Source organism: Halichoeres trimaculatus, unplaced genomic scaffold (genome assembly GCF_033239565.1).
Source record: "Halichoeres trimaculatus isolate MK-OKI-2021-1 unplaced genomic scaffold, fHalTri1.1 fHalTri1_scaffold_4, whole genome shotgun sequence".
Classification (NCBI taxonomy): Eukaryota; Metazoa; Chordata; class Actinopteri; order Labriformes; family Labridae; genus Halichoeres; species Halichoeres trimaculatus.
In genome coordinates this window covers 30,952,883-30,965,110 of record NW_027437182.1, presented here as the reverse complement: position 1 = coordinate 30,965,110, position 12,228 = coordinate 30,952,883, and the positions used below count along the sequence as shown (strand labels likewise).

Genomic DNA, 12,228 nt, shown 5'->3' with positions numbered 1-12,228 from the left:
TGGAAAAGAAAAAAAAAAGCCTGACAGAACAGGAGGTGACTTTTCAGTGATAAAAAGTGAGGCCAATGTAGAAGTTGAAAAAACTGCAGTTCCTTAAGTGTCCACTTGAGGCTGGAACCAAAAGGCACAGAAACGCCATTTAAAGTCCATATCAAAATGCTCATACACCAGAATTAAGTAAGGATTAAACAAGGAGGAAGCGTGCATTAGACCGTTCTAAGGCACGACGTGGAGTGGGAACACCACGACGCGCAGCGGAGTGGTGTTACTCCGCTGTGTGCCTTAGAACGGTCTAATGCACGCTTCCTCGTTGTTTAATCCGCTTATACCATGGTCCCACAAAGTGCAAACTTTAAAAGAAATGATGAATAATTTGACCAGAGAGAGTGATGCACCACATGTGCTCAGTTGTTTGATCTGAGGTTTTTAGCGCACTGGTGGAACAGGAGGAGAGAGAAGCGGAGCTGTCTGCAGCGGTGCCTTTCATCCATTACGCGCACGCAGAGGGACGAGGTGAAACTGTTGCTGTATCAGCCAATAATGGCATGATCTCACACCGAACACTGATAAAACAACAGTTTGCTACTGAAAATGACGTGGTTATGTGTTATTTTTAAAGGCATTATTAAACTGGCTCGAGTGGGCCAGTGGAGCGCGCAGTCAGCTGACCCGGAGCCTTTCAGTTTCACTTTCAGCCTGCGTGTGTTGTCTGTTGTCCGGTCTCTGGGGCTCTTTCTAATTGTCTGTTGTCATCCTCAGTGAGAATGAATGTTGTAATCATCCAGATAAATATCAAACATGTTTGAAAATTATCGGGGCGGCTCCGACGAGTCTGTGAGACGATTGTGGGGCGAAAGATTCATCTGTCAACCGCTCACACTAGAAGATAATCTTGCCCGAACGTCGGGCCCGATTTCAGTCCCCAACCAGATTTCTTCCCCAATTGTCGGGAGGACCGCATCTGGGTTAAATCGGGCGAGAATCCTGTAGTGCAGGGGTCTGCAACCTTTACTTTTCAAAGAGCCGTTTTGCCTCAGCTCACCCGGATGAAAGTCATTCAGGAGCCACAAAATCTACTTTATCTTCACATTAAGACCAAAAAGTTTATAATCTGCTGAATAATTATCTAAGTGAGAAGTTTTTGTGTGTGTTTTCTGATTTATTAGTTTTTTATTTTTAATAAATCTGCAAATTTGAGAAGTTTCAATAAGTTGAAAATAATTTTAAAAGATTTTTAAAAATTTGTTGGATAAAAAAGGAATTAAAAAATGGGCAAAATTGTGATATATCAAAACATTTGCTGAAATGTTATAATTTTGCAAAAAAAAAAAAAAAAAAGGATTTTTTTTCCAAATTTACAAAAATGTCAGAAAATTGAAATAAAAAAATCCAAAAAATTGCAAAAAATTAAAAGCTTTATTTCAAGAGGTGTATCATAAATACCCTCTGTAAGAAAAAATTAAAACACCTTTTATTTTAATAATATTTTCAAATCTTCAAGGAGCCACTGCAAAGGAGTCAAAGAGCCGCACGAGGCTCCAGAGCCGCAGGTTGAAGACCCCTGCTGTAGTGTGAGCCAGGCTTTATAGAGACGGGGCCCAGTAGGAGCGCAGGCTGCCCTCACATGCGTTGAAATGTGTGTGACGCGTTGCTTTCTAACGCGCACAGCGGAGTGATACAACGGTGATTTAACTTGCCGAACTAACTTTTCAACTGGCGTGCATTAGACCAATCTAAGGCACGCCAGTTGACATTGGAATTCTCACTGACCATGGTATAAACATGTTTACAGCCTCTGTACCTCTCCAATAACAGCTATCTAGAGTTCATTTTCTTTTTTCCTATTCTCATATTAATCATATAAAGGTTTACATTTATGAGTTTATAAGCATAATACAGGTTATAGGTGATATAACTGACGGAGAGCACACCTCTGGCTGGCTCCTGTAAGCCGTAGAGCAAGAGTGCCCAAATTCTTTTCAGTGAAGGGCCAAAAGTGAATCAGGGTGGAGGATCGCGGGCCAAAACGAAACACTTATGTTGCAGTGCATGATATGAAATATTCCTATGGCATAATTGTGCAAAAGAAATACTCATAAAGGTAATTTTGAAAATGAAACACTTATGTTGCAGTATTTCACAGCATGAAATAACTGAACATCCTTATGGCACAAATACTAGGTCTATGTCTTAAAACATATTTAGTTCAATATAACCTAAATAACATGTGACACAGCATGCTCCTCTGCAACTAAAGAAGTGCATTTTCCAACCTTTTGAAATAAGGAATATTAATAAAACTGGACACCTGCCTTTAATTTTTTCCCTATAAATGACTGCTGTATCTATATTAATTTACGAAGATTACATTCTTTTAAAACAGCGACCGTCTGCCTGCATATTTGGCATACTGCTGTGGAATCAATTTCTGTAAAAAAGTACTCATGTTCCCAACTTTTTCAAACTTTCTCGGTGCCACAGTCTCAAATTCTCCAACCCAGCCATGACCCTGCATCTTCTCATTCTCTGGTCATGGACTTCCAGATTTGAGCTGGCAGGACTAGTGCCACCCTATTACAAATGTAACACAGTGTTAATTTGTGGTCAGGAGGGGAAGTGCAATAATAGATAAATATTGAATGAGAAATTCAGGCTGCTGGCATACATATATATAATAAAAATTCAAACATGGGCAGCGGGATGAAAAAAAATCGCCGGTGGGCCAACCTTGGCCCGCAGATCCCAAACTGGACAGACCTGCCGTGGATAAAGGCTATCAGAATTGCCAATATGGCAGCTGACATCTGTGGGGCCTCATTTGCCACTAGAGTGGGGGGTCTCAAAACCCAAATTTCTCTGAAACGCAAACAACGCAAACAAGATCAGGCTTGATCAGGTAGTGCTGAACCATACTGAACCGAACAAGACTGCTTGGTGGAGACGCACCAATTGACATTTTATCATTGGCTCACTACTGCCTCCTGAGGCCATTAGAGGGAAACAAACAGTGTTCATACATGCCTTTGCAACCTACATCATGTCATACATTATACAATCATAAAGATGATACACATTTTGGCAACTGAAGTAGAGTATAGCTTGATTCGTTCAGAAGAGATAGTGTTCTTTACACACTAAATTATAACTGTTAGCATTGTATCAGAAACGATACTCCACCATGGACTCAAGTTTGACTGAGTTCTGACAGGGAAACTGGTGTTTTGGAGTCCAGCATGACCATGCTAACTGATGAGCTTCAGCCAAATACATCAGTGCTTGTCAGCTGTAAGTCACCAGTTAACAGGGTCACGCTTAATACTGAAATATCACTGATGTCTGTGGAAGTGAGGTGTTAAACCGGTTTCTGTATCCTTGAAGAAGAAGAGTATCATCAGCGTTAAAATATACACAAGGCCCTTTTCTGTGTGAACTTAGATAAAAGTCTATTTGTACTTGGCCATAATTTATCCAAGTTTGTGTTTAAGTTCTCTCTCTCTCTTTTTTTTTTAGATTTTCATGAGTAAATATTGTTAGTTTGTGTACATGTTTCTATCAATATTTAATAGAGATTTCAAGTAATGTCACAAAACAGTCAACAGTTTTTCTTTTTTGTGTCTGTTTTGTGATGAAAGGCTTCAGATAACATTCAGCTGGTGCTTTATGTTTCAATAAACTGTGTTTTAGTCCCGAATACTAAACGATTTTCACACTGCAGAGTTTACAGCCGGAGAAAGTGGATGGTTAACACGTGAAGACATTCTCCAGGGTCAAATAAAGAGTCACATAAATTTCTGAATTGCATATAATTTGAAAGAGCTGTCTTTTAAGGTGACCCAGTATCTTTGGTGAAACTCTGTCAATTCTCTGTCTCTGAGTCCACCTTAAAAATTGTCTGCTGAGGTCCACATTTGGACCTGTCCCATAAGCACCAAATTACACATCACTCCTGGCTACAAAACAACTGGACAGCAAAAAGTTTGGAGGAGTTTAAAAACGAGGCAGCTGTGAAGAGACACAGCAGACAGACTGATCTCTCCAACATGAGTCCTGCTCTGGTGCTGTTGGCGTCTCTGCTGGCTGCAGCGGGGGCTCAGTCTCAGTCTCACGACCACCACGACATGGGCTGGGTCAATGGATACCGGCAGAGCTTCAACTTCCAGTGTCCCCACGGAGAGGTCCTCGTGGCTGCCAGGAGCTACTACAGCGAGACAGATGGCATGGACCGCCTGTGGACGTTTGAGTGCCAGCCCACACCTGAGGGTCTCGGGGAGCCGAGTGACTGCTGGTGGGACGACATCAACAGAGCTGGGTTGGAATGGTGGGTTTTTATTTACCTGATGACCTCCTGATTTCTCTGAGTTTTACAGTTCTGACCTGAGGCAAGCTTAGAAACACACACAGGGTGTTCAGGTAAAATCAATACCTGTGATCTTCTGAAACAAGACAAGATGAAATCTCTGAATTCTGTTTTTGGGGTCAAACTTGTTAAAATTCATCTGTTTTCTTGTTGTGTCGTTGCACAGAGTTGCACTGATACACACTCTGATGAACTTCATGTTTTCTCCCAACAATCTTTCTGCAAACATCATTATTCAGCCTGCCTCAGCCCACAGGGATAAGTTGAATAAATAATGAAGAACGCTTTATGACTGTATAACTCAGAAATGCAATGAAAGGAGATGAGTAAATCAATTAGTGAGGAACATCTGAGTCAGATTACACGTGTTCACTAAATGCTGCTCTTAATGTTTTGTAGTCAGCACAGCAGCTGCAAACATCTGGGTAGTCTGATTCATGGTTCATCCAGGCTCTGATTAGCACTGAGGAGGACGTTTATTTCACATGTGAAAGCCACGTAGTTAGCAAATCTTCATCCCTATGGCTCATCATTCCAAACAACAGGAGGAATGAAAAAAAATAGCACAACAGATGAACAATGTCCCTCCAACTTTAAGAAATGTGAGCATCAATACAGGCTCCTAAATGTCACTATTACCAGACAACAGAGGCCCATACCAGGTCCGAGTCAAAACTGTTGTATGAACAAAACCGCTGTGTTGTTGCAGGGCGTGTAGACCTACACTAATGGAAAACCTCCAAACTCTCAGGAACATTGACAAAGATGCAGCCAGAGGATGACATGCCGGTCATGCTCCAGCTCTCTGCACTTTCAGATTCAGCTAGTGTCCAATATAAACCCATGACAGTTTTAAATGAACTTTATTTAAATAGGATGTGCCAGAAAAACTGTGCATCTGTAAAAATCAACTTTTAAGTCTGACTGCAGCGTAGCTAAAGCTGGGCATACACCCTAGGATTTAAGGCTGATTGATTACCTTTGTTAGTCACTCTGATTTTGATATTGAGCTGAATTTTTAGCTTGGTCCCATTTTATTTTACAGTGCATTTTAGAGGTCCAATCACTACCGGATCAGTTGCTTTTGACCGGTTGGATGATTTCTCGCTTTTCCTGATTGCACTTGTGCAAAATGACGCGGTGTGGGGTAAAGAACTGCAATGCAGCAAGTAGTTACCACATAATGACCACCTGAGCTATCCAATTCAATCCAATACCAAACCTCCACCACAAATTCTACTTCAATCAAGCTCCTTTGTTTACAGTTATTGTTGGAAAGACAAAAAAGAATTGTACTATCTGTTTATTTTTAATGTTGTATTGTCTGACTTAAATAGTTGACAATTTTCAACGCTCTGTCCAGATTTAAAATATAAAGTGTAAGCCTGCAGGTGGTACTTGAAACCACAATGATTTACTCTCTCAGCACGAGTTGATGTGCTGTCATGACTTCTATTTTGTCGTTCCGTGTGGGCTAAACCCAGTCAAGATACCTCCTTACAGACACTTGTTAGGATAGCCTCGTTTTACATGTAATGCTGTGATTGTTGGCTTTTTTTTTTTTAGGTGTAAGGAAATTTAAGTAACACACACACACACACACACACACACACACACACACACACACACACACACACACACAAAACAAACCGTAAAGTTAAGTTATACATCCAGGTAGTCCAATCTTATATTAGTGTCATGATAACAAAGTTAGCAAAAAATGACTGCAGAATTCACTTCTCTGCTTTGTCACACTTCAGAGAGGTGGGCTTCAGCACCGGTTACTTCATGCACGAGCACAAGCACGCGGACAGCGCGTGTGATCCATGACGCATGATCACTGCGAGCGCATCTCTCAACATTGACAATCATTCTAAACAAAGTGGGTCGTCGGACCAAAACGACTTACTATCTGCCAAAAAGTCTCTAAAGTTGTAGCAGTGCTCTTTGTGTCTCACTGTGCTGACTCTGATGAGATCGCGCTTCATGTAAATGGACGCTTCACGATGACGTAGGCGGCTCATGCGCGTGTCTGATACCCGCTAAAGTCTGGTTCGTATAGAGGTAGTGTGACCACTGGCTGTACTCTCCAGCTGGAGAGCAGCACTGCGGAGGGACAATCATGCTTGAGCGTGGCACGGTTTAGATGGCCAGTGTGACTCAGTGCGCTCTAAATAATTTATCTCTCAAGTGTTACTACAGCTAACTGAACCAAGCTAGCTAAAACAACAAGCTAGCAGGTAGCTTACATAGGATACCATTCCTGTAAATTCAAAGGTCCCATATTATGCAAAATTGCTTTATTAAGTTTTTTAGTGAAATTTGTGGGCCTTTGGCTTTCATCCCAGCCCACAAAATGTGATATTTAATGTTACCTGTAGTGCTTGTGAACGGAAAAACCTGAACTAAAACGAGCTGTTTGGATTTTGGGGATTTGCCGACGTCAGCGATTCCCTTTTTTGACCAATCAGGAGCAAGTCTAACCTGATTAGTCCACTGGAGCAGATACCCCCGAACCCCCTTCCCGCCCACTCCCGTCCCTGCTGCTGCTCCAGCAGCCATCACTGCTCTGTTTTTGGCTGTAAACAGCCACATAGTTCCATGCACAAGCTTCCCATCTCGGAAGAAGACAAGTCTAAGTGGCTAGAGTTCATTCATCAAGGAAATGTGCCAGCTACACTCAGTAAAACTGTGCATGTGTGTGCTAGTCACTTCACGGCCGACTGCTTTTCCAACTTTGGACGGTACAACAGAGGGCTAGCAAATAGACTGGTCCTGAATCCAGGTGCATTACCAACCATCCACCAACAAACCTTAGACCCTGGAAATGTGAGTATTTTAAATGCTGTGTGCTGTGGAGCAGATGTAAGAGCTTTTCCTCAGTGTCCCCCCTGTCTCTGTGTTAGCTTCAGGATGCTAACTTTAGCTGCGGTTAGCCTGTTGTTTGCTGTCTTCCAAACATTGTGCACTCGTAGCTCGTGGCGCCGCTCTCAGTGGCGCTGAAGAGCGGGGCGGTATCAGCTGTGGCTCATTTAGATATGAAGGCCACGCCCACTAAATCAGAGCGTTCTGAACAGAGGAGCTATGAGAGCCTGGAAACAATACTGCTGTGCTTGATTTATTGGCTTTTTGGACCAAAACATGTTACTACCGTTTCATGAAGACATCAATGATCCATACTGAACTGCAGAAAAGGAGCAGAATATGAGAACTTTGAAAATATTGAATATCGTCACACATTGACAAATTAGCAAGAGACCAGAAAGACTTGAATACGCATCACAAAGTAGTGCAGGAAACCTCAAATTTAACATGCTAAAAAGATTAGCATGATCAGCTTGTTCTTGTTCTACACCATAAGTACACTTAATCCAGTCCCCTTAAGCAGGCTTTTCTTGTGATAAAAGGTCAATAATGTCAGAATTTGAGCTTCAATCTGCTAGACGTTAGGAAGCAAATCACATCTAGTGTGGTAGCCTAAACGAGATACAAATATATCTTTTGATTCAAAGGTTTCTTATTTTGTTGTCGAAGGTGAATCCTTTCATTTTAAAATGGTTGAAGCCAGAGGGGACGTTCTGCCTCTATCTTGGTAAACTGTTGCAAACCCATTTATAGTCTGAGCACTAAACACAATCCCTTCTCTCTGCTACAACACAACATTATAAAACCAGATTTTTCTGCAGATGAATCTTTTTCTTGCTTTCTCGTAAACTGATTTTCTGTTCGACGGTTTTCCCCTTTCATGGGGATAAGCCAAGTCCCCCTGGTCCTGCATGAATCACCCACTCACTGCAAAACAGCCATCATCTCAGACTGCCAGATCTTTGGAGCATGACAATCTCCAAAGAAATTCAACAAGATTCATCCAACAGCCAGAGTCAACAGCCCTTTAGAGAGATCTCGTTTTTTCTTTATGGACAGTTTCCTCAGCTTTTGTCATGTATCTTAAAATTGAATGTTAAGAAAAAGCTCTGCAGTTGTAATCTATGAATTCAGCGGGTCGTGTCTGATCCATCACAGGGTACAGTTCCTGTCCCTGAGTTTCTTTCCTTTCTGCAGCTTTTTGTGCAGTCAGGTCATCTTTAGTGTGGGCGTCATGTAAACATTTTCAGCTAACAGTCATGATGGAAAGTTGGATCTGATTAAATGCTGGCGTTAACCTCTCTGGAAGGAGAGTCTTAACTAGACGTTGTGCAAACAGCAGCTGGAGGTGAACAGATCTGACTCAGTGAATCTGATTCAGATCACTTTTTCAGGTTACAGAGGTTTGAGCTCTCCAGATAGATTTTGTGTTGAGCTGAGCTGAACCCTGCTCAAAGGCAAACACTGTGGGCTCTCTATCACTGCCACGCCTGCCTCTTTACATAGCTGTCTGTTTGAATTACACTGCTGAGGACATTACCCTGCAGGGAAACTACCCCCATTGGCTAAATGGCTGACGGCAGGGCCTGTGTTGCCATGACAAGCGTCTACACTGTGCAGCTCCTGCTGCTTGGACCTCGTATTCTGGGATCTGTTGTGGCGACAGTGAAGTCTGAGGGCCATAAACAAGCTGCACTGTCAACAAACCCATATTTACGCAAACAATAAAAAAAAATGCATTTTCCTGGTCTCAAAGGTGTGTAAGAGACATTCCTTTGGAGAAACTTAAACTTCATGTTTTGAAGCACAGTGTGACTTGAAAGCACAGGCACAGCATGGACTGTGTTTTCAGACACCAAAGAGTGTTTTACAGTTTTAATTCATTTACATATCTTTATAAACTGGCTGTTGTGTTTCTTTGCAGGACTTCTACATGCACTCGAAACGGGCTGGTGGCAGGCGTGCAGAGCAAGTACTTTGAGTCTGTTCTGGACCGGGAATGGCAGTTCTACTGCTGCTACTACAAACGACGCTGTCCCTACTCCTGCATGTACGTTCTAACATGCTGTAAATATCTCTGGAGAACAGCATCACTTTATGGGGAAAATACAAGTTAAAAAGACAATCACTGCTATATCTGTTCAAATTAAGCCAAAGATTGTACAGTTAGCTTAGCATAATGGCTAGCATTAGCCTGGCTGTACAGACATCAAAAATCCGCCAGGATTGACCAACTTCCTAATTTTCCTAAGCCTTTGTGAAAAAAAAGCCTTTTCTTTGCAGGATTTACATAGTCATCCTTGCTCTTCAAGCCCATGAATAAACACCTTAACTAATCTGGATGTTTCTAAATGTAAACCCAGGAAGTAAAACTCTAAAATGCATGCGTTAATGAGAGTATGGGTTTTGTAGTTTTTGACCCAAAGAGGTGAAACATGCTCACAGCCAGTCTGGTCTGAACAAAGGGATGTGTATATCTTTATTGCACACTTCCCCCTCACTAGTCTGCACTAGAACTGCTTTTCTGTAAACTTATTGTTCATGTTTTTATGGCTTAAGGTCTTAAATGCTGGTCATAGGATAAGTCAGCCCTCGTGCACCAGCTGGAGTTGTAGCTCTGGCTAACAATTGGAGATGATTTTGTTTGTAGACTGCTCTGGTTTAACTGGTTCATATATCTCCCTAAATGGACCAGTAAGGAGGACTGGAGGCTGGTAGTGCTAGCTCTGCTAACCTTAGCCACCTTAGCAAACCCACATGACTCGCTCTGTTTTACTGTTTAATATCTATTGTCCTTAGCTTGATTTCATTGATTGTTTTTAACCTTTAGAGACAGATTTTAAATTTTAATTCTATCTACAAGGAGGTCATCAGATTCATAACATCCTAAGTTTTCATCTCTGAGAGGAGCAATGATGCTGTTGTGATTCAGGACTGGTTAGTTAAAGCTTAGATTTGAACTAAATGTAAGTGTTAGCTTGCCAAAAGAAAGATGCTAGTCTAATAACCAGTGTCTGAAAAATTTAATGACTACAGAAGAGTTATTTTTCTGCCAGTTTTGAAAACACTGAAGGACTGAGGGTTGTGTAGATCTATCAAATACAATTTGCATAAAAGACTCTAGACAGCTTGTACCTCTGTGTGAAACAGTTTAAACATGAAGGTTAAAAATGAGTCAGTGAATGTGTCTTACAGGTGTATGCAGGCAGATTTTGTCACCTGGAAACAGAGACAGGAAGTAGGCCCCCAAGTTCATCATCTAATCATCTTGTCTGAGCTTTAAAGTTTTCCCCCAAAGTTTTGTGTAAACATGAAAAAGTATTTGCCAAATGACTTACAGAATTTAACAAAGTGTTTTTGATCCTTCTTACAGGAAGACCAACGACATCCCTGAGTACCACAGAGAGGAGGGCGAGCTGGTGGTCCCCAGTTATGGGTACTTCGTCCGGGGTGCCCAGACTACCTTCAGTGGAGTGCTGAGGTTTGCCAACAACATCTGTTTGCTTTCTTTCTTTATGACTTTTTATCGCATGAAGCATCAGTTTGGATCCTGAGTCGTCCAGAAATACTTCAGATCCTCTTTGGGCTGAGTTGGAAGAACATTGCTCCACAGTTCGGCCTATGGGAGCAGTATTTATTGCTGGAAACGTTAAATATTTGTAATTTATGGTTGTTTAACTGACAGTGTTTTGTCTTTTGTTGTGTTTCAGGGATCGGCAGTGGAAGTATATCCTGTGCAGATGGACAGACTTTGACTGTGATTTCGAGAATTTATAGATAGTAAGCAGTTGTTGTTGTTTTTTTATCCATTAACACTTTGAACCATAAAAATGTATCTACTCTTACATGTAAACAGAAACTTACATCATATATTGCCGAAATGTTCTGTATTTTCATTCATGTGTATACGAAATCAACAGGTGTGTGTGTATAATCACAGTTTTTGAGTCTAGAATGGAAAAAACTGCTCATATGAATAAAACTGTTAGAATAAACACAAACACGGAGGCTCTGCTGGGACGCTGGACTCTACCAGACACACTGGACGGCCAAAGTGTTTTCAATTAGTTGCGGGAGAAACTGGAAGTCTTTTGGCAGTATGTGAAAGTCTCTTTCCAAAACAAACAATAATTTGATGCTGTGTTCATGCTGGTGGAAAAGACTGCGTCAGGCTCGGCTCCAAAGTCTTTTATTCAGAGTCACGTGAGGGAGCTGGCTGTGCAGAATGGTCTCACCATTTTCACGGTCATAAAAGCATTCAGTGTTGCGGGGTGTGACTGATGGGGATATTGTCTCGGAGGCAACACGTGGAACAATTGTGTATTTGTTGGAAATGATGAGAAGCTCTTTAAGAATCACAGACGACATGAGCTTTGCATGGAATGAATGAGGCTGCACCTGCTTTCAGCTGATTTCACAGCCCTGCTTTATGAAAGGGCCTCATTCAGGTATTAATTCAATGTACTGGAACACATGTAATGAGCACATGGGATTAAAATCCTCCTCCTCATTTGACTTCTGTGAGATTATTGATTCAAAGGTTTGTTTTTTTTCTAATAACATTAATAATCTGTTTTGCACATGAAAAAACAACACAAAGGATGACATGATGATTAGAATGAAAGCACACTTTAATTAAAACGTCTCTTAAACATGAAATATCCCAAACTGTCTTGGTTAAAGGTAAGACTGTTATCCTAAGTGAGTGTATAATCCATCCAAACCCACACAGAGGATGAACTCTGCTGTGACAATATCAGCCGCTCCTCTGGGATTAAGTTGGCTCAAGTTAAACTCAATGAAGCTTATTATTGCCAAAACATGCTGCAGGAAGGATCTGACATCAGGGATTACTATTTCAACAGCTCATCCGTTTTTCCTTTATTCATGTGAGTGAAGATATTAGAAAAACAAAGCTATAACCGTGTCTTCCAAGCAGCTAGAAAATGGAACCAGGATTAAAACAGAAAATAGGTTGAAACAACAGCAAGAAGTGCTAAATTTTT

General features: G+C 41.4%; 1 protein-coding gene across 1 annotated transcript; it reads left to right on the top strand.

The window, feature by feature from the left end:
* The first annotated feature begins 4,037 nt into the window (after positions 1 to 4,037).
* dpt (dermatopontin) lies at positions 4,038 to 11,579 on the top strand. The gene is made up of 4 exons (XM_074668830.1): positions 4,038 to 4,318; positions 9,147 to 9,272; positions 10,596 to 10,703; positions 10,933 to 11,579. Exons 1-4 carry the CDS (start codon positions 4,041 to 4,043, stop codon positions 10,997 to 10,999), a joined length of 579 nt encoding a protein of 192 aa, XP_074524931.1. The 5' UTR covers positions 4,038 to 4,040; the 3' UTR covers positions 11,000 to 11,579.
* Positions 11,580 to 12,228: the final 649 nt, after the last annotated feature.